At 34.5% G+C, this 23908-nt stretch overlaps 1 protein-coding gene across 3 annotated transcripts in view; it reads right to left on the bottom strand.

Annotated features, from left to right (window-relative positions):
* CAMSAP2 (calmodulin regulated spectrin associated protein family member 2) overlaps positions 1–23908 on the bottom strand; it is an 89041-nt gene that overhangs the window by 19757 nt on the left and 45376 nt on the right. For 2 of the 3 annotated variants that reach the window (XM_074876715.1, XM_074876717.1), the window contains exons 4-8: positions 23546–23629; positions 16905–16937; positions 12600–12741; positions 10101–10240; positions 672–765 (exon numbers count right to left, since the gene is read on the bottom strand). In XM_074876715.1, coding sequence (XP_074732816.1) covers positions 672–765; positions 10101–10240; positions 12600–12741; positions 16905–16937; positions 23546–23629 — 493 coding nt within the window. The remainder of the gene's footprint in view (positions 1–671; positions 766–10100; positions 10241–12599; positions 12742–16904; positions 16938–23545; positions 23630–23908) is intronic. The other variant, XM_074876718.1, reaches the window with a different exon arrangement.

Consider the following 23908-nt stretch of genomic DNA (forward strand, 5'->3'; position numbering starts at 1 on the left):
ATAGTATTTTGGTCATATCCTAAATTAGTGAGCAATATTTAAAAGATTTAAATCAGATTTGTATGTGCTGTAAAAGCATACAAATGAAAAAAAGATACACAAGCCACTCAATGAAAAATTCTTCCTAGCTCTCAGAGAGAAGCACAGCACTACACCGTGACTCTGTACTCATTAACAGATCTCAAGATCTACTTGAAAGGTGGATTTTTAAATATGAGAATTTACTGATCGAAGTCTGTGCCTTTGCACCCAGGTACAAAATATAATTTTACAATTAACTATCTGTCCACTTTCCCCAGATTTATGTTCCTTTCTCTTGGTACCTTCTCCTCCATTCTACAGGCTAAATTTGGTTCTTGGCTCCCTATTATGTTTGTGATCCCTGTATGAGCATACATGGATTCTAGGCTTATTTAGGTCAGGAAAATTTGCAAGTCATTACACCACAACAATTTAAATTAGTTTTTGGTAATAGACTACAACATCTAATTATGATTTATGAGATGAGACGAAGATTAACACAAGGTAGGAGTACTTTGCTCCTTCTTTAAGGGGGTTTTACACTGCCAAATCCTGTTAACTAAAATATTCACTGTATTTGTGAACACAATGGCCATTTATACACGTACATATTAAAAACATGCATATTAAAACATTCCTAATATAATTACCTTGAGGATGCACAACAACACGAGGTTGTACAAATGATGGCTTCACCACTTCAAACCACCAGAACAATTCTGCCATGAACACCATGTAGTTGCTCTACAAAAAAAAAAAAAAAAAAAAAAGGAGAAATTTATATTAAAACACAGGCCTGCAAATATACAGATTAAGCAGCATTCCGGATATGCCTCTGCATTTCATCCAGTTTACAATCTCTTCTCTACTGATTTCTTAGGAAACAAGATCAGTAAGACTGATCTATAGTACCAACTATCTAACACACATAACTTGACCAGACTCTAACTGAGAGTTGAAATGCTTCATAGTAAGCATATGCTCAGGCCCAATTATCTTTCAGGCAGGGTGGAGAGGTACAGGATGAGTGGAAAAAGATGCCTGTCAAACAGATTAGCCATTTCCATAAATAGAGTAAGGAAAAGCCCATTGTTTTGCAAAGCTAGGCAATAAATTTTTCAGAGCTTTTTAACAATGAAAAACTCTGGTAGCCCTTAGTTTTAGTGTAGGAATTTTGAATCTGATTTAGGTTTTTGTGTCAAGTGTGTCCTTTTTGCCACATTTGTGAATATCTACCCAAATTTACAAGTCCTTAATGCAAACAAAAACCAGCAGCAGTGTTTGTTCGATGCAGGCTAGAACAAGGTTTTAGCTCCAAAGATTTATGCGCACTTAATACACTGTCAATCTATCTCCCTACTGAATTTTTCCATTACACAGCTACGAAACACACCAGTGTGGAAGCCATCAGATTTAACACAAGGGGAAATAGAGGTGAAAAACAAGAAACAACTGGTGACATGAATGGTAGAGGAAAACCAGGCAGAAGCAGTTACAGCACTTTCTGCTGCAAGAATATATGATAAGGAGTGCAAAGAGACCAGCAGGTTTGTTGACTGTGGAGGCTGTTCAGAGGCCAAATGATCACAGTCCTAAGCTGTCCATAAGTCCATATGGTTCAGTGCTACTTCATACCTAGAAATATCAACTGAATGAGATCAACACGCACCCAGGCCTGAGCTGGCTCAAGCAGGTGCAGACTTGTGTCACCGGTCTTACCAAGTCTGAAAAAGTAAACAATACAAACCTCTACTTACGCATTAAATTGGGAAACCATAATTAAACAACTTTTTTACAATAGTTTGTTTAAACAAGTCTGATAAAACCCAATAATGTCTAGTTAACAATACTTACAAAAGCAAGTGTCCTTTGTCACTTTTTTCATATCATTAACACTTAATAATTTCAAATATCCAGTTCATTTTCTCCACTTTATGCTATTTTCATTTAACATTTCCCACAGCTTAAATGGAAAAATATAAATTACCAAAATTATTATTTTTTACAAACTAACAACATCAAGAGCACTTGCAACTTACAAAGTCATGTTGAAAACCAGAAACATATTTCCATGTGATCTTTTTTAAAAATAAAGCTTTCTTAATATTTGGTTCTATAAAACCTTCTGTATTTGAGAAAATGAGCATTTTTACACTAAACTATCAGGCACTTGCTCTCTTTTTATTCTTCTTTGAGAATGAAATTAAGTGAAAATAGTCTCTCAGGGAAAGTAAGAATTTAATTATTTGCTTCAGAGAAGAATTTCAAAGGAAAGCAACATCTCTTCTAAGTTTTGTGGTAACACAAAGAAATCAGAGGTGATTTAGAAAAAACAATTACCTAATTTTTTTTCTTCTTCTTTTTTTTTTTTTTTTTTTCTTTTAAACAAAGATAGGGAAAAATCTGCTTACAAATAAAAGATGTTCGTTGAGTATATAATATTACATGATATGGACAGAATCACTAAACCCATTCACGATAAAACCCAGGGCTTGTGCTGGTCTTCTCTACTTGCTTTGGCTTCTGCCATTGCCAAACTGTTGTGGGAAACGGGATACAGTGCCAGGTGGACCTTTCATTTGATCAGGGACAGCTGTCACTTTTTTTTATTAGAATAGTCAGCTTCTACATTTTCTGTATGACTGAAGATGATCTTCAGTACCGACTTTGCTATTATAGATCTTTAAACACACAAAACATTCTCATTAGCAGAGGATGGGACATTTTTCTAATTTCCAGCCCTTTGTTAGCCATAAGGCCTTCCCTTGTCTCCAAGAAAATCTTGCTGCAGAGTAAGAGCTGCATTTGGGCTCCTTCAATAAACACATGTGGTCTTTAAAAAAATAGTTTAAACTTACAAATAGTTTACTCATTCAATTTCACAGAACTCTGTAGGAAAGTGACCTACATACCAACATCGATGTTACTTATTTTCTGGAGGATTTTTAGAAGAATGAGGGGTATTAAATACCAGCTAATAAACTGCAGAGTTATAAGGGTATAGCAAATGATTGAAGTGACAGTTCTTTAACAAATATCAGACAAATTCCGAAAAAGTAAAACCAGTGGTACATGGTTTCTATTTTAGCTTTTTGTCCAATGAAAAAATTTTCTGGTTGATTCAGGCATCTATATGGCTGCAAAGTCTATAAGTCTTGTGTTGTCAATTCATCAGCTAAAGGAATAAAATCGAAGCAGAAAGATAAAGCTTTTTGTGACCCAGTAGGAAAGAGAAGAAAACTGCTTTGTGTTCTGTGATGGACCCATTAACTTTCCACTGCATAACTATATAAATATGCAAGACTGCTCACATTCAATCTTTAACTGTGTATTTGAGCACACCTGGTGTGTGCCCACAGAGGATGTACTCAAAAATTGTATCCAGGCTACATAAGACTTCTATTTAAGACTTTTGACAGCTTCACTATGTTTTCAGTCCTTTAAATGTCAAATTCCATTGTGGCATTAATTTTGTTGCCTTAAAAATATGTCCCCTCACATCTTGGAGTGAGAGCAAACATTTGACAAGAATTCTAAATAAAATGTCATTTTATTCCAGAAACAAACCACAGGCATTAGAGATAAGAACATCTTTTTAAAATAATAAAAAATTTACAACAAAAATTATTTAATAATAAATGAGATTACCTCAAAATTCTGTATCAGTAAATTTGAAAATACAGTTTTAAATATCTATTTGACACTTTTGATTCAGATTTATTTTTATAAGCCTTTGCTCCAGCAAAGGGATACTGTTAGCCTGAAAGCAGCTCATACTTTAGTATACGGTGAAGGCATCAGCCAGATGTTGCCATAGTTATTATATAGAAGCTATAAATAGACCAGGGAAAAACCCCTGTTCTCTGCTTATTCAGCACAACAGAACTGAATGAGGAAAAGTTCATAGCAAAATCTTTTCCATTCAAAGAACATGTTAAGCACAGCATCACACACTGATTTCATTAGGAACCAATATACATAAAGAAAAAAAATCAGATGTACTTCTCAGACAAAATATGATTTTTAACACTACAATTTCTACAGTTTTCTCTTTATATTCCCCCTCCCCTTGCTTCCACTCAAACTTTTACATTTTTAACTTGATTTTTTTTTACTATAAAAAATGAATTATACAATGCTTTAATCATAGCTTTGTCCCCATCTAAAATATTGTATTTACATACTCCAATTCTTATGTTTATGTTAAAATGCTACATTTAATCACGTGACTATTTTATGAAGGACTCAGATATTCCTTCTGAGAAGATCTTCTGTGCAGTCCTAAGCTACTGCAAGACATCTTGATGTTCCAAAATCACCAAAGCAGTATTTACCGAAGTAAAAATGAAACTGTTGGCTGCACAGCCCACTTAGAACTGAGGCTACTTCAGATGTTTGATAGTGAAACATCATGATGAAAACTGCATTTTCTCACAAGTTTTTTTAGTCAGAAAGGGATGTAATAATAATGATCAAAGGGGAAGACTGATGATTAGTTACTTAATTTTTTGGAAAAACTAACTGTGGCTCTACAGAACCCTGCTATCCACACCTAGAAAGAATGTAGATAGTATTTCCACAGATTTTGCCTTGATTATGCCAATAAAATTTCTAATAGCTCATCACATGATTATCGCATGCACTTATACACAAAAATATTCATAAGCATAACAATATTTTAATGGTACTAAAAAATAACTAATCTCTGAGCAGTTCAGACTGGCTCAAAACCACTGAACAGCAGATGGCAGACTTGCAGCTTCATAAATGCTTTGCTAAACCTTTTGGTTTAATTTTTTCAATTTGATGTTTGCAGACTCTTCATGAGTTGTATGTAGTCAGCTGTACTACTGGTTACATTTTATCTATTGCATTTTCTGATACTGTACAATAAAATCCTTCTCTTTAAAAGATTTTTGAAAATTATCTTTTGGAAAATTTTTTTTTCCCATATTCTGAGTATAAAATCTGAAGTCATTACTTCCTTCTGTATCAAAGGGAGATATAAGCTGGCTTGTTTTATAAAATTTTATAGAAAACCCATTTATTTTCTTTAATATCTCTATTATTCCTCCACAATTTAAAAATTACAATTAATTTTAAAATCAAATTAGCTAACAGAAATAGTACATCCAATCTTGGCACTTAAAATAAATTATATCCTTCTAATATTGATAGGTTTTAGATTTGCATATTTATAGAATAAGAGCTACAAGGTCATATATACAAATGACACAAATAATTCATAATCAGGCTCAAATCCACTAAAATTGAATGCAAAAACAGCCATAGATGCTTTTAGGAATTTTCCCAAAATGAACATAAAAATACACTGTAAAATTTATATCACGATGCACCTTAAAATCTCTGGTCTGTAGGCCAGGAAAGTTAACTCAAATGCAAATCCATAGTTCATATGTATAAAAGTGCCAACATAAATGTGTGAAGACTGAACAAAATTTGAATGTTTCAAACTCTCTGGAGAAGGCCAAATGACAGTTCTGGGTATGATCCACGCACTACTAGTTTGTCATATCTCCTGCCACAGGTTAATAAATGCCACAACAATGCAAGTTGAAAACTCCAGTATATCTTGTTTCAGACCAGAACAAAGAAGTGGGAAAACTTGCCAGTTAACACCAGTGAAAGCAAACCACATAGCTTCCCTTTAAATAATGAGTCAGGAACATTTGGTCCCTCTCAGGAGGGAAATCTTCTCTTAAAGAACTGTTCCCTGGTTCCTTTTCATTCCTGATCCTGAATCCTTTTAAACCAGCCAGATGGGTATCAAATCCCTGGCCTGACTCCCACCCTATGTACCTAACTGCCTCACCAAACACAGCCAGCTGCTCTCTCAGGTGCTTCAGGAATCCACCAGCACCTTTACAGGGACTTCATCTGCAAATTCAGGCATGGGTTGGCAGCCTGATTGGCAGTGGTTTTTTTCACTGAGATTGGAGGGAAAGCTGTACAACATGGGTGGACATCATGTGGCCCTTAATTTCTAGGATTTATCTATGTGAGGTATTTGAACACTATTTTTCACATCTCAGAAGACATGGTGCTGATTATAGCTTCTGCTTACATTGTTCCCAAAGTCACCATCAACATTACATCAGAAAGTGCAAATATTTGTAACTGCTCAAGTGCAATGAATGTTTTCAGTATAAAACCATCTTTTAGATATTACATTCACCTATTCAATTCAGCAGTGGGGAAAAAAAAAAAAGGAAGTTCTGGAAACAGCCTCTCCATCTGGCCTACTGGACATTAGTGCAAATGTTTGTTCTGTCTGCTCTCGTTAGTAACCAAGTGCAAAAATAAGGTACCTATTCCACGTGCTTAGTTGTGATTCTGCACAGTTTATAGTCTGGCTCCCCACAGACAGCAATCGTCTCTCAGATTTCCCTTCATTTCACGTTCAGAAAGCTTTTATTCTGAATAAATGTGTCTTCTGCACGAATTTGGGTGAACCAACTCTACAGTTATCAGAAAATGGCAACCAAAGAGAGGAAGCATCTATGCTGAGGGGCAGCATGTAGAAATCTTCCAAGAACTTGTGGCCCTGTTAAATCCCCAAGAAACCCCATGCTCAGAACTGCAGGCCTCAGCCAGATCTGTACAAGGCCATCAGCACATGCAAGTATCAACAACAGGTTGTATAACCCTAACCGTGCCCACAAGCTGTTATATGCAGACAAAGAGTACACAACTATATGTATATACATACCTAAAGAGGCAAGTGGGTTTCCTCTTTTAGAAATACTTTCAACATATGTCTCACATGACAAATGGAACGTGTGAGATGCATTTTTTTCTTTCTGTTCATGGGACCATACAGGTCCCTTAGAACATCCTTTCAGGAACTAGACTTTCCAGAAGACCTTTATTCAAGCCACAAATGCTACATACTAACTATTACATTGCAGTGCTAATCAACTGTTAGACCAAAGCAGTAAAGCAGTCTTTACTGTTCTGCAGGGTGGTTTGTGCTTCCTGTGATGGCACTCCATGCATGTTCTTCTATTTCTACAAACTTGTTTTTTGGATGAGACCATGTGTGTCAAGACACAATAAAAAAGCTCTTTCAGTTCTGTAGAATTTCCCAGATAGAGGTAAATAACAAGATATTAAAAAAAAAAAAAATCCCGTCTCAGGATAAAACTGCTTACAGGAGAAGGGAAGAAGGAGGATCAGGGCAAAAAAGCAATCTGCACAACTAAAGAGAGATCCAATATTTTTTATTCTTGCCTCTTGTTAAATATGCAGGGAGGATTCAGAAAATATTGGGATTATTTTTATGTAGTCTCTCTCTACTTGTGTTTGCCTGTCTCAAAGGAAAACAACCAAGAACCAGTATGGTCCCTTGGTGGTGCCTCAAGCATTCATGGAATGTATTAAAATATTTTTTTCTTTAACATCAGTAGCCCTGCCTTAGTAAACATCTTATGAAGAACTTCACAAATGTATTTTTCTTAGAGGAGAAGAAATGTGCAAGTGAGAAGCAACAAAACTTACTTTCTGCTTCATTTGATTATGACACATTAAAGCTGTCTAGAAATCCAGACAAAGCCTATTTCTCCCCTGCTAAAATAGAACTAAGCCAGCAGTTTAATCTGCTGCAAAATCTGAAAGCCTGTATCAAAGACTCTGGATGCTTGTTAAGTGAAGTTTTAAATTAATCTGACTTTGTTTCTGTGCATTTTGATGGGAAAGCCAAAAGCAGGCACAATCACCCTGGTGAAGTCTTGGACTAAATTTCTGTATCATATACTATCTACAACCTACCTTGATTTAACATAACAGGACAGTGCAGCATGCCCAGTAAAGAACGTAAGGTACTCTGTGCTTGATCACATCAAAATAAAGAGGCTCTGCTCCCTTTCTTCTCAAAGACTAGCATGAAGTCAGGATGCCTAGTGTAGTTTCTAGGATCACACAAGGCACAGCATGGTCATTCCAAAAACTCAGCTGTAATTTTTTTCTTGAGTCTTTTCCCAGTAAATATCAGCAGTTTGGTTCTTTCTATTCTGTCTGTCACCACTATGAATACAACAGACTTTTAACCAAAAGCATAGTGCCACCTACTGTGCAGTATAAGTCACCCTGAAAACAAATAGAATTTTTTGCTGATTGAAGACACCTGAAACAAAGAACCATGATTCTATAAATCCTAAAACTTGATACTGCATAAATTTTGTAGACTGAGATAAATGTGACTAATCAGTTTAATTCAATGTGTAATATTTAAAATATTCATTTAAAATACAAGTTTTATCAAAGTGACAATAAAATTCTTTGGAGAATATATACATTTATTAAAACTTACTCTAACCTGATGCACTTGAAAACTAAGAATGAGCTCCTTTAACTGTGAATTTATTTTGAAAGCAAATTAATTCTTAACACTGGAAAAACAGAGTTTATAGCACTAGCCAAAGTTTCCGTGCCAAGTTTTAGTAGAAAAACTTGGCAGCCTTCCTTTGTAGCATTTACATCTAAATAAGTATCCACACCACAGCAACTTGTAAAAACATGATCACAAAAGGGCTTTCTCAGTTCTAGAAATACTCTAAATCTTTGAAAGAACTCTAAATCCCCTCTAAAAACGGTGTTCAGAAACGGCAAAATTACTGAGTCTGTAACATTTTAAAAGTGTAAAGTCTGATGCATTGGGATATTGACAAAATATTTAATATAGTTACTTTTTAAAAATTTAAGCTCCATAGTGCATACTGGCTTGAGAAATAATTAAAACCATTACTATAAAGCCCAGTATTATTAATTGCCATGAACGAAACCTAAGAATAACAAATTCCATTTATTCCATGTATTTATAAGCAGAGAGGAACAATCAAAACGCACTGAAGGAGTCTAATCAAGATCACTGAATTTCCAGCGGATCCAGTGGGACCATATGTTGGGAAACTACAGACAAGAGAGACTGCAATGCAGAAGACTTTTTAGATATATGTAGGTGGATTACTGTACCAGAAATTTTAAAACACCAAAAGCTGATTGAAAGCAGTCACCTTGCAACTTTGCATATGCAAATAAAACAACAACAGCTAAGTAGTCTAGACATAAGTCCTACTGCCCTTACTCACCCTAGCAGCTCATTGCTTATTTTAAAAGGATTGGGTTCAATCCTACAGGAGACAACAAAGCCATGTGCAAGCTCTGGCCTCTGTGACTCAGCTTGTGAGATTGCTATAAAGATCATAAAAAGCAGTGAAACGACCCAGATATTTAGAAACCAATTACATCCCATTCTGTAATGCATATGCTGACTCCATAAAAATAATATTTCATTCCCTAAAGGCAGGCCAATGAGAATCTTAAGCAAAGAGTGTTTTAGATAGATGAAAGTCTTCGAGAAACAAGAAGATTGAAGTTACTATTAGGCAAGAAATAATTTGATTACTCCTTGTCTTTCCACATAGGATTAAAAAATTATAGAACAAGCAAAACATCTTTTTTCCTCTTTCTAAAAGAGCAAAATCTTAGAGTGACTGAAAATGCTTAATTGCTTATTCAGACAACTGTATTTGTTGGGACTGTGTTCCTGCTTCTGTTCTGGACATAAAACCATTAGATTTTTCAATGAAATTAACTCAGAAGTTTTCACTTTACAGAAGTGAAAAAGCTTTAAGGCTAAAACCCATAAAATTATTGTGTACACAGAAATGAGTAAGAAGGGTGCGTAATAATTCCATAAACAACTTTTCAATATTTTGTCCTTGTGTTAAAGACTTAATAAATTTAAACTAATGCAGATCACTATTACATTTTAACAGAAATATCATGGATTACATGCTTTAACTTACAATTAATTAATAAGAAACAAGCTGAAGTGTGAAACAGCTTCGCACAAAACCAAAAGTTTTTATTAATACGTTCACAAGTGCTTTTCTTAAAATACTTTGAAATTACAAGAACATAACTGCCAAAAGGTGGTGGTTTTTACAAGCTGCTGAAATTTTCATATAGCCATATAGCAGCAGACTAAAAAAGACTAACTATATCATCAGCAAAACAGTCCTGTGGACACTGCTTGCATTTTTATTTAATTTTTTTACCTTTACTGAAGAAGCTGCATAGAGCATATCCTCAAGACTGAAATGGCAACACTGATTAAGGTATTCTTGACAAAATTCTTGAATTAGCTGTAGATTATACAGGCTGTCAGCCAAAGACATTGTCTCCTTCAAACAAATATCTAAGAAGGAAGAATAGAAACAAAGATTAGATATAGTTACAGATTTGCAAAAAAGTGCTTTTTGCTTTGCTGGACTCTGGAGCATTTCTGGATAAATTCAGACTTGATTTTTTTTCTCCCCAGGAGGCTTTTATTTTTCTATTTTAGAAAGTTAAGAAATGATGGATCTACATTTTATCTTTGCAGTATACATCTTTAGACATTTTTGTAAACATGAATTTTGTTTTTTCACTAGAGTAGGAATGTATCATGTATTAACCAATGTGAAGATATTATGAGCTTTCAGCATCATGCAGCTGTGAAAAAAGCAAACATGATGCTAAAATATATCAGAAAATTTATTTCCAGTGGTGACAGAGAAGCACTGTACAAAGCAGTAACAAGATGTCCAGTCTGGATTTCTGTGTACAATTACAACAATCCATATTCGAGAAAGATGAGCTGAAACCAGACTAGTTGCAGAGGAAGACTATTGAGGATAATGAGAATAAAAATCCACTTCAGAAGGGGAGACTGAAAAGGCTTGGTTCAGTAGCCTGGGCAAAACTATAGAATGAAAATATATCAAGAAGGTAGACACCAGATTAGGAAAAACTGTTCAATCCAAAGGACACTGCTAGAAGAACAACAAAGGCACCTAGACAGGCTACAAGCACATTTAGCTAGAAAACAGGATTTAAAACCATATAAAAAAAAAATGGAGCTCTGCAACAGTGGGTAAAAAGAACACAGATTTTGAAGAGCTAGACAGTTTTAAGATAGAACATGATCAATTCATGAAAAGGATTATGTAATTTCATACAATAGCCAATTTCTTGACTCACAGACATAGGGAGTCCTTTCTAGTCCTGTATTCCTTGAAGGAAACCTAGATTTTAAAGTTAAATGAAGTCTTAATGAGAAAAAACAATCTATTTCAGACTACAGAGAACTCTAGATTAGTGGTTTTTTCTTTTCTGTCAATGCATTTTAAAGCATTTTTGCATATGCATTTTTGTTACGTGCCTTCCTCAGTTCCAATACAGAACTAAATCTCAGTGAAATTTAACATGTGGCATAAGTTATGTTATTTAAATACAGGGAAGATGGGCAAAGTCTTTTTAAAGTGCTTCTAGTTGCTTCAGAGTACTTTTAAATCTACTTCTGAGAATGACACACATATTTATATATCTTTAGGGAAAATGATGTCAGGACACCTAACAAGAACATTACAACTGAAGTTCCAAAGATGTCATATGGTTTGTCTTGTTTAAAGTCAGATGCTGGAGAAATCTGCTGATAAGTACATATGTGGTCACATATGTAGGTATACAAGATCTTTTGGACTGTCTGTATTCTCAGTCATGCAAAAACAGTGAGAAGGAACTAGGTGTTACCCCCCATTCAACACTAACCAAGTTTTAACTTTTCCTGAATTGCATACAATAGTATATATTTGGCTGCAACATTTATGTAAATCGAAAGTTGTATTTTTCAAAATTCACAAGACGAAGACTGGTGAATGCAAGCATCTTAGAGTCTTTCATCTTCAACGCCTACTCTGCTGGAAGCTTCCTATAAAGTGGTTGTGTATATGAATTCCAGATTTCAGTCTTTAGCAAGCTTTATACTCTTGTTCGTATTCCTGGATTTCTCAGGCTGCTTCTGTATAAGCGTTCCCACGACATCAAAGGTATCATGGACAGAACATAGGCAGTAAATGATGGGTGTTAGCTGCCAAGACATTTTACAACTACATAAGGCTCTTAGTTGCCAATAGGAAGATAGGACTTTAACCAGGCCACTGAGCAAAAGAACAAGATCAAGCTGCTCATCATGACAGACAATTGCTGTTATAGAACAGCACATGACACCAATACATTTTAGACTATATATTTTTGTTTACTCGATAAATGATATAGGTAACTATCAGGTGAACTAAAAGCCCAGAACACTGAGCAACTATTTGCCATGCAGTGCAGCTATGCAGAGCTTGATGAGCTCTAACGTCTTCCATGTTTTATACGTCTAACTGCTCAGATTCACAAGAAAGCACTTAGGCAGCTTCAAGAATAAGAGTTTTCCAGGTGGTTTCAAGTTTCATAGCACAAATGTGCTGCCACAGTCAGACTCGTAATAATATATCTTAGTATGTTTATCTTAGTGATAAAGTAAAAGCACGCACAACACGGAAGGATGTCTTGGTTTCTTTTATTTAAATGTAAAAATAAATAGGTGCAATGTTAATATTAAACCCACCAGACTCAAATTGGTCTCCTTGTATATCATATTTAAGCACTTCCCTTTACACAGTTATCAAACACAGGCATTTAAACTTTATGGACTTATGTTTACAACCTGAGAGATGTGTTACACATACCCTCCAGTTTGACAATATCTGGACAGTAGAAGTGGATCAGGGCTGCAAGAGCACAACCATCTGTACCATCTTTCAGCAGATTCTCCACCAATGGAATGCAGGGCAGCTGTTTAAGCAATGTTTGCTCCTTTCTGTAACGAGCCTACAATACAGAATGAAGAAATTTAGAGAGACAAAGGCTCTGAAACATATGAAGAAACAGACTCATACTCATTTCACTCTTCTAGTGAAAAAGCAGTATTCAGTGAGTAGCTGAATACTCTCAGTGTTAAATTTCTTAAAACTATTCATGTATGCCCCCATTTTGAATGGCATAAATAATACCTAAAAGAAACCTACAATGCTAATATTGAACCTTTCCTTCAAAACTACCAAACTTTGATTATCGTTGTACAGCACGCTGAATTAAAAAACATCATATACTTTAATTAACATACAACACTCATTGTTACACAATCAGAAATGATCTGTGTATAAACATAATGAGACAAATCCTCAGCTGGTGTAACTTCAGTTTACTGGCAAGTCAAATGACTCTGTGAAGTTAACACACCTAAGAAGCTTCCCCAAAATCTCATTCATATAACTGACTTAACGACAAATTCAGAAACAGAGAAATCTGTATTTCATCAACTCCATTTTTATTACTAGCATGTCTCACTATAAGCAGTCATACACATAGAGGAGCATTAATGGTCAAGTGTTACGACCATGCAGTGGCCCAGTTATAGAAGGAAACATTTTCAAAAACAACCCTGTGTGTAAAGAGATCATTAGTTCAGAATACCAAGGTAGTATTTATCTGCAGTGAATATATTTTCCATGGGTTTGGTTTTTTTGTGTGGGAAGAGGGGGGCTTACTTATAAAAATGGTATTCATTCTTAGTTTCTTTTCACTTCTTCCTGGGAAAACAGACGGAGGTAGAAGAAAGTGATACAGATTTTAATTTCTTAATATTATTTACTAAGACTTATTTCAAAACAGTATTGAAGGATTACTTTTCTATTCATACCATTGAGCTACTTATGATGCCAAGAGTGTTTTGAGTTAATTTTACACTGTTTTCATTCATCTATAGGTACTAAACTGGAAGTCTCCCCATAGGGACTCAGCAGTCTTTGTGGATGTTAGTCTTCCCAATAAAGCTGAAGCTGACAGTTCCCATCTCCTACTCTCCACTTTGGCTGTGCTGGAGCAATTGCTGATGGGGCTTCCTGGTAAGACCACTGATCAACCCATGTCATCTTTCTCCTCCTTTGTTTCTGCAGCGAATGAGTGGGCAGGGCTGGAGGTTTTATGGGTGGGGTGGGAAACATTTAAGCTAGCTTTGCTGGCAAAAAAGTTTGTGGAACCACAGACTAACCCTGAAGGCTGTACTTACTGTCACTGGATTTCTGTCAAGAATCACATGGGATTATCTTTAGTGAATGTCAGTGTCCTCTAACTGGCCCAAGAAGTATGAGTCTAATCTGGCAACAGCAGACACATCAGTTCTAGAAATATAGAGGGCTTGCATTTGGCCCAGAGAACTTATACTTTAACCAATTAATATTTAAAAAAACCCCAAGAGTTAGTTTTTATTTCATAATTGAGTAGTTCTGGTATTTGTGTGTCAAGTATACTGTATAATAATGAAAATGCCATTTTTGCATGCTACAGGAAATAATTACTAACACCAAAAAACCCAATCACGTTAGTGTTTCATGCAGTATTAATATTCTAATACTCCCTACTATTTCTAATGAAATAGTCCAATTATGCTTGCAGTGAAAGTTCGTTGTTTTCTACTCTATGGCAATCCAGTTACCCACTTCAATGAAAATCCTGAAAGTTTCAAATACCATGTTAATGTGTCCATATACTTCCCCTTCAAAATGACTGAAATTAAGTCTATGAAACATTACAATTTAATTATGAAATAATGATAAAAGATACAAGATAGAGACAGAGTCTAATATCATGGTCCAACAAGCCCTGTGTAATTTATATATTCTTTTAAATAGCGTCTTATTTAATGGAGTATTCAGAAATATTTAAAATGGGTAATACAGTGGCCTTGCACAGTAAATTCTGTGAAATAGTCTACTGTCACTTTAACGATGCCTTCACTGGCCTTATGAGCAGTGCCTGCAGATGCTGGAAATGGTGTCATATAATTGAAGTGGACCTAGGAAGAGCACTTAATTCATTGTAGAGCGTATGCCATGCATGTTACTTCAGGAAAAATAAACTTATATAACCTGATATGCTAGGTTCATTAGGTATAACAGACATAGTGTTTCAATTTGGTTGAAAGATAAAAGAAACTATACTGAAAAATAAAAGACACTGGTAATTGCACTGCATTTTTAATAAACTTCCACTTGAAGAAACTCTTCTCATCAGTTGGAATGTTTGCTACTAAATATGGATGCAATAATGCAGAAGATGAACTTCTACATTTATTATAAAGCTCTAGTGCTAATTTAAACATAAATGCTAATACAGGCATCTTGTTTCTGAGATCCTAAACCAGCCTGATTTAGCATCTTTGAGCTTATCCCACTTAAACAAATCTACGTATAGTTGAGACACTTGCATATAAACAAGGTCAGCTGAAGATGAACCAACAGCATATCAACTACTCTGGCATAAGAGCTCACCTGTATTCCAAGTTAATAATTAATTACGAACCCTCTTATTCATTTACCACATAGCAGATAACATGTTACAAATTTACCTCTCTGAGAAAGTTTTCAGCTGCCTATATGCTCAGGAATAAACTATCTTGCTGTGAAACACTTGTTCTATGTAAAGGGAAGAGATCAGAAGACTGGTTGAACTGTTAGAGTAGCTTGAGCCACTGCCTTCCTACTATACTATCAATAGCACTTGGATTTCAACTGTATCTCAACTAACAAGCTCAAAGTAACATAAATACTAGTTCAAGTTGTTCATGGACAATTGGCAGGCAAATTGGAGTTAGCTTTTCAAAAGACTTAATATTTTGGTTTTGAATATCATTTTTAAGCAATGGAAAAAATAATCAGTAAACTAACATCTTAGGCAAAAACAGAACAAAAACATATTCTGAAAGTGCTTTGAAGTAGTTACTTATTTTGTAGAAATGAGACAAAAAAATGAGCTTAAATTTCTGATCATAGACAGTCCTTTTTTATTATTATTATTCCCTCCATTTAATTACGCTGTTTTAATTCCAAAACAAAATTTAAGGACCATGCTGGGAAGAGCAGTGTGTATGTGTGTGTCACAACTCTAATAGATATAGCATTATAGGGAAAATGCCCATATAGTATAAACTGTTATGAATCTGTATACTGCTTAGTCTGCTGAAGACAGTACTTTTAAACTGGTTTTCCAGACACCAAGTAACTTCTGTTGTTGCCTACATGCAACTGCCTTGTTATTTTTAAATCTCTTTGCAATGCATGAACAATCTTTTACTAGTTATGACAACAAATATCTGGGGGACTGCTGAATCAGTTATTTGGTAATCCTTAGTCCAAAGATAGATCAGAATTAGTTCTTTGGAATTCAGACCAGAAGCATGCAATTCCACATATACCTAAACAGCTGTCTATTTTATTCCCAGCCAAACCTGTTGCAGAATAAACAATCTGAAAGCATTTCAAACGTGAATTACTATGGGATAGAGGAGAGTAATGATAATCCCAAGGTGACTCAGCACAGAGAAAACAAACTTTATTATTATTGCAGACCTGAACAGTTACTTTTTATGGTTTTTAGGGAAAATATAATCTCACTAAAAGTAGACTACTTTAGGTTACTTTGTGTGGGGTGAGATTAATGACGAGATTAAGATTTACCTAAATCAGATGAAAAATCAGGGAATTCTAGACAAATGGTGTAATAATTGCATATTGTTAAATAAATCAGAAAATTTCAGAATCCATATAGCATCAACAACCAAAAACTATTACTGCAAGTCTCTTTTAAAAATAGTCAGTATCAAATAGCATGTTTACTGAAAGTTTATAAAAAAGTAGTTTGCAAGAAACCTGATCATGTGACACGAGTTAATAACAGCTAGCACTGCCTTATACAAACCCATAGAGAACCTGACTGTTTGAAAAGTAATTCCTTATCTAGCATGTTATTTTACACCTTTTGCACAAATTACCTTTCAAAATAAGCTTCTGTATTATGCACACCTTTGCAGAGCAATCTCTTATAAAATTATCTTGTAGACATAAATGAAATGAATGATTAGACCAGCATGACATGGACAAAGCCATTCCCAAAATAAGCTATTTGATCAAAGTGAAGCAGTTGGGCAAACTTACAGGAACCAGCTTCCAAAACCATTTGGTAGGAGACTTCAGAGGAAGCAGTAGGGAAAAAGAATAAAAGCAAAAAGCAAAGAAAAAAAAGGAACAATTTATCAATTTCATAAATTACTTTTACAAAGCAATTTTAACATTCTCAGTTTTGTATAACAGTGAATTGTAATTTAATGGTAAGCATTAGTGCACTGTAGCCTCTGCGTATTGAACTAATTAGCAGAAATAACACTGGCGAAGTATGACTGCAGTCTTTGTAGATCAACATTATGATTTTCCCACATGAGCAGAAAATATTGTCAGATCAATGCAGTTTTATTTAATGCTTTCACACATCTAATTGTACCCTACATATGCAATCTGACTGAAGAATTCATTTGAGACTTGAAGTCATGATATCACAAGTATCAAAATGAACTCCAGCAGCACATATGGGGAAGCAGGGAAGCTAAAGCAATGAAGAAGAGGTATAAACACACTGTAGTATGGTACAACCAATTGCAGTGAAGTTTGCATTAGTTACTTCAAGCAAACAGTTATGTTTATAACATTTAACAATATTTTTAAACAATCATATGACAGTTTTCAGAACAACAAGAGATGCAGGCAATTATAGTTTTGCAGTGACAAATCACATTAGCATCAGCTGCATGATGTGCAATGACCTGAAATGAAGATGGAGTTTTGGCTACTGGCAGAGAAATGATCAGCACTGATACATACAATTCTAAACTCATACTTGATCAAAAAATACAACACCAAATTGTAAAGAAGAAGTTTTACAAATATAAAATTTGACCTAAAAGCTTAATCCTAAACACAATGAAGTCAGTGAATTTTTCTGTAACTCTAGACGTTAGTCTGGCATAATACTTCTACTATTAAGAAAAAAAAATCATCATGTAGCAGTATTAAAAATACCCACACAAAACTTCACCACTCTACTGATTTCATTGTAGAAATTAAAAAAAAAAAAATCAAAACAATTACTGAAGTGCAAGGAAGTTTTCTGGGTTTTTTTTAATGAAGAGGAATATTTTCCAGAAATGGTGAAAAAGCAGTTTTACAACTGCTGTGGAAAAAACTGCTAACAGAAGCCGCTTATTTTATGTAGTTGTTAAAACACTGTGCTTCTATAAAACCCTTAGAATAACTGTAGTGATGAAACAAAGCTTTTTATATAAAAAAGCTATTGCACATGAAAGGGTGTACATTAGTAACATGATCATTCTCAACATTCTTCTCCTCCATTTAACTGGACTGTTAGAGTGGAAAATCCCAAAGTCACTTAGAAGAAATGAACTACAAGATGCATGATTATGTGTGGCTCTGGACATTTCAGTCACTAAAGCACTTTCCATAGGGTTCAGCTTCTCTTCACCTGACTAAAATATAATCAATGTATGGAAAAGTACGTGAATTTGGAAACACTATCTTGATTTTCAAATGCAATCAGGAATTCTAAACCTTATCATAAAAAAAAGCTTTAGGTAAATGGACTGAGATCAGATCTGAGCTGCCTATCCTTCTACTTAACACTGATAGGAACATTCTTTGATTTCTCAAGGTGAAGTGTTTTTCAGACTTGGACTCAAGAGGTCCATTGAGATCTATTTAATGATAGGCCGAAGAGCTCCTCTTTGAAAAAAGCACACATTGGTCTCAATTCCAAAGAATAGCTCTCTGTAGCAGTACAAACTGAACTCAAAACTAGCAATCCAATATATATTTTTATTTGTCTACTTAGCTGAAACTACTGGTTGAGACAACTATCAACTCGCTTCAAGAGGCTGAAAGACTGAAGATGATTAAGTTAAAATTCAAACGTACTGTAAAATTTATAAATATACACTTCGTAAAGGCACTTAAAGAGAAGAGATAAAGAAAAGCAGAAATCTCTTGGACAACATAACGGGAATTCAATGTTGAATTGGCACTTCGTATCATCAGAAATATCCTTTTTTCCCCTGGAACTTACTAAAAATCAGTCACTACAAAAATAAATTTAGCAGAGAATCCTAACTGACTTCTCCCCATGTTAAAAAAAAAAAACAAACACCAAAAAAACAAACAGAAAGATCCCAAACAACCACAAAAACCAAAAGAACAAAACAGTCCCTCAGGTTGATGGCTTATAGTCTTACAAGAAGATTGTTTAATCCCCCCAACAAAAAGTTTTAAACATGACTACGATAAATTTAACTCAGTCTAAATGCATCCTATGGTGCCAAAAAATGGTAGTCATGCCCTTCATTAAGTACTTGTTTCTGCTGTCTTCCTTGCACCATCATTTGTGTTCATGCAGCTGTGCGTTAATTGCATTAATTGGATCACAAAGCTGATCCTGCTGCAAACTTTTCTTCTTGACAGGTTAGCTTTTGCTAGCAGTGTGGATTTATGACACATTAAATTGAAAGTAGAACTATGCCGTTAGTGTTTTACCTTCACACAAAAAGTTGCACTGTTTAAACCAATTTTAAAAAACGTTTAAAGAATTCAGGTCTTTGGATGAATACTCTTGCATTTGTTTCTCTCATAGGATTTACATTGATTTGGCTTAAATCTGGTAAGACTGATTCAACCTAAATCACAAAAGCAGACAGAAAAATAACAGGTTTTTGAGAAAGCTTTGAGTACAGTAGTAGTAAACAGTAGTTTAACCAGTGCAACTGTACATACAGAATATATTATTTGATGGAAGCCTGAAAACCAAAGTTATTTCATAAAGCAGAACTTGAAATCCTAATTCTGAAAGGAGATGCAGAGACTCTACCAGAAAAGGACGAGGTTACCACAAATCACCGGCTGATCAAGATCCACAGAGGGCTACCTGGAACTAAAAACCATATATGCTCCTTCCTCTCATCTTCTACAGGAAGCTAGCAGCAGAAGAAAGTGAAGGAAAACAAAAGCAATCTCATAATCTGTTAATACTGGTTTTATCTGTCCAGAAATGGCAAACACCTGTATCTTATCAGTGGTATCATATATTAATCTGTGTAAATGATGCTTACAATTTTTAGAAATGTAGAGGTTTACTATTTATTGCAAAAAGGTTCACCCCACATTTGTAACAAGATAGTAAGGCAGGCTTGAGGATTATGCTGAAATTATTTTTCACAACTGATAAATTTATGAATTTATCACAGTAGGAAATTATAAAATAATTAAAAAGTCTACTCATTAATTTTGTTTTACCTTTTAGGTACATAACTTTGCTGCTTCTTGACCAGTAACTAAAACTAAAGAAAAGCTTTCCCTAATGACTGGAATGATCTAGTCTTTTCATGTTTGTTTGCCTATGTCTCTAAATCAGCAGAAGTGACATTCTTAATGTAAATTTAGTTAGGGTTCAAAACCTGACCACACCTTAGAAACTCTGAAAGTTAAATATCCAAAGGTGTTTGGCTAGAGCAGAAGGGACATTGCAAAGTTCCTTAAATTTTAGAATGAAATCATCACCTTTTGAACTACTAACTGTATTGGTAACACAGAAAACCTAAATTACAAAACAGAGCCCCAACCTGAGAAGGATGGTGGAAGACAGAAAAGAGGCATAATGAAAAATTCCAGTTCCCCTTCACAGTAAGTCTTAAAATACAAATAGAAGCAGCAGTTAGGAGTTTAAAAACAAAGACAGAAAATAAACCAATTTAATTCAGACCCTGAGAATTAAGCTACAACAGTAATATGAGCATGGAAAATGTTCTACTTAATAAATATATAGAAGTATAATGTAATTTTTCCATAAAAATGGAAAATTGTGTAATAATATTGCTTTAGTTAATACAAAGGCAGAATTCAATCACCCCCCTGCCTTTTTTTAATTTAAGAAAATCTACTGATACTAATAACTAAACCCAGGTATAGCATGAAATGAAAAAAAAAAAAGGTAAACAGAAAATCACTCTAATTAGTACTCAGATAAAAAATAATATACCTATTTCAGCAGTACCCAAACCTGGTACAGGAATTTAGCTACAATTATTGCACAGCTTTGCTGAGATATATGAGGTAGTGTCAATGCAAAGTAACAGGACATGTCACTGATTTTGTGCTATGAAGAGAAGAATGCATGGACTGATGCAATATGGAGACAGATAATCAGGGTAAAACACCTGGGTACCTGTGAATAAATACTAGCAGATGCTTGACAGGAGCCACATCATAATTTAACAGAAATTCCCATTGGAAACTCTGACTAACTTGATTTGATGCAATTGATCCATCCAATGGATCTGCATTATAGTTTTCTTTCAATATGATCCGTTAATAAATATAGGCTTTAGTTGTGTTTAATGTGTTTCTAAATCTCAGATGCTGGCATGTGCACAAGTACCATTAGCTTTAGCAAAATTAAGTGGAAATTTGGGAAATACTGTGAGGCATATGAGAAAAAGAACGGCTGAGATCTCAGAACAGTAAATTAGTTGAATAGAGCAGTGTTTCTCAAAGAAAACCGGGAGCTAGCAAATCTGAATGAGTTGAAAATATGTTGCTGTCTTCCTACATGCAAAATAAAAAGCTCAGTAATTCAAATTCCTTAAATACTTCAAAATAGAGTGGACTGAATATTTCATATTCTAGACTTATTTTCTAGAAGCAGATTCCATTTTATCATGGTATTCACCAAACTGTTTATGTACAAATGATATTTTGACTCATTATCCACGTATTTTTGTCCTAATTTCTCTCAGGTACTTCAATGTGAAGGGTGGCTAATTTTCCAATAGCCTTTCTTTAAAAAAAACAATGCAGTAAATTTACTGTCAGAAGAGACATCTAGGGGTCAACTGGAGCCTGAGGTTTTGCCCATGCTGAGATTTTAGCTAACAAATCTACACTAATACAGCTTCCTAGCATGGAATACCTTACTTGACAATGTAATTTATACAGCTGAATCTCATGCTGAGGCAGGTAACATAACATGTACCTGGGATAACAGTATCAAAAATTCAGTGTCTAGAAGAGAAGGCCTTAATTACAAATTTTTTCATGATGTGGCAACCGTAGAATGATTTTGCTATTTTGCAGATGCATTTGTACATTGGCCTACAGAACACAGCTCAGATTGTGTTATAGCTTCACAGTTCATAGGAATAAACGCCATAAAGGCATATACCGTTTTAATTTAAATGTTTTATTCCACTGGGTCCATTTATGGGGTCAGAGTTACAGACTATACAAATCTTTCAACGGCTGATTCAAGAATGTTGACATTAAAGGTAAATTATAAACTAATTTACTATTTGCTATTTCTAATATAAAATGCAAGCTATAACATAAGTGAAAATAAGCATTACTGAATTTTTACAAATACAGATAATTTTATGGCCTGGCCCTGTTAATAATTTTCTTTTTGATATATCTTTGTTTACCATATTAAGACTCTCGTGAATTTGGGATTTTAAAAATTATTATCTTTCGAAGTGATCTAAAACACACACAAAACTTCCTACTATTATTTTCAGGAAAAAGAAAAATTGCTAGATGACAGAGGATCATAAGTTATGTCCCCACTTCCCATTGACTTTGTTTCATCTAAATTTGAGAAGTGAACTTGTCAAGGACATCTTATTCTCCAGATTCCTATGCTATTATCACTACTGAACACAGATAAAATTCTTTGCATTGCGATATATGCATCAGGGTCACACTACTATTGTAGAAAATACCATTTTCTTTTGCTGAGTCACACACTAACTAATTAGCCTTCATCGTTTCTCTTACTTAAAAAGAAACCACAAGCGCAAGGACATTCATTGCATTCATGCTTTTTGAAGCTAAACTTCTGATCTAGCCAAGTAACTCACAACTCCTTCAGAGTAGCATTGAAAAGGAGATAGCTGCTTACATGAAAACAGACCAGGATGTGACCTCGGATTACAGCCTTGCAGTAGCTAGGAAATCTGTTCTACGTTCAAGTGCAGGGACAACACCAAAGGGTGTTCAAACTGATTACCAATTCCCCAATAATAATTACATCATAATAGGATAAGTGATTTCATTCTAAAGCAAGCAGTTTTACATAATCTGGAACTGTATGCTATCCTTCTGTATCTTGATAGGTATAATGCAACTTAATTAAAATTGAGCTCCACAAACAAAAAGAAAAAATCTTGTTAGGAAAGGAAATCAAACATTATCTGGTTTTAGTGTATATATAACAAAACCTGTAATCAACCAGTATTTTGGATCATAGCCAGAGCAACCCTTCCCATGACACCACACAGATTTCTCTTTCAAGATTCATGCAGTCACAACGAAAAACAAAAATCATGGATAAAAATGTGGTGGTCTTTTTCATATCAGATCTGACTACAGTTTTAATTCATTAATCTTAATAAATTCCATAGGACTAACATAACAGATGTTTCCCAGATGTCAAAGATTTATTTGTCAAAAAGGACGACTGGGAATAAAAAGTGCAACTCTTTTAGTGTTACATTTAAATGCATATTTTCATGGAAATGATAAAACTAATAATAAACCAACTTAATACTAAAAGTTTGATTGCTTTCTTTAACAAGCAGTTAAAAGTTCAGTGTCTGCAAATATATATTTACCTATACATGCTATATGCAAGTAGTTTTTGTTTACAGATAAATGCTTATTGTTTAAAATATTTTAACTCCTACACCTACCTTCTGACCTCCTGCAGATTCTGCACTGTGATGCTCTTTTAGTTTTTGTTCCTGTTCCATTATGTCTTTCAAATGTTCATTTACCTAGAGACAAAATGGTTTATTCAGTGGTCTGTTCTAAGAAACAAGTCATAGAAATTATAAGTTTTCCAAAGGCCTCTAAATCACTACCACTGAGTTAACTGAAAAGATTAAACAAATAATTCAGACTATAGCCCTGAAGCATAATCAGCAAATGTCAGTTTCAGATGCAGACACGGGTCACTAGTTGTTAGCTTTACATTGTACAAACTAACCTGCCCCTTATTATGCTCAATCACATTTGATTAACAGCGTATCCTTGTTACTTGATTTGATTATGCA

This window comes from Strix uralensis, chromosome 8 (assembly GCF_047716275.1).
Source record: "Strix uralensis isolate ZFMK-TIS-50842 chromosome 8, bStrUra1, whole genome shotgun sequence".
NCBI classification, from domain to species: Eukaryota; Metazoa; Chordata; class Aves; order Strigiformes; family Strigidae; genus Strix; species Strix uralensis.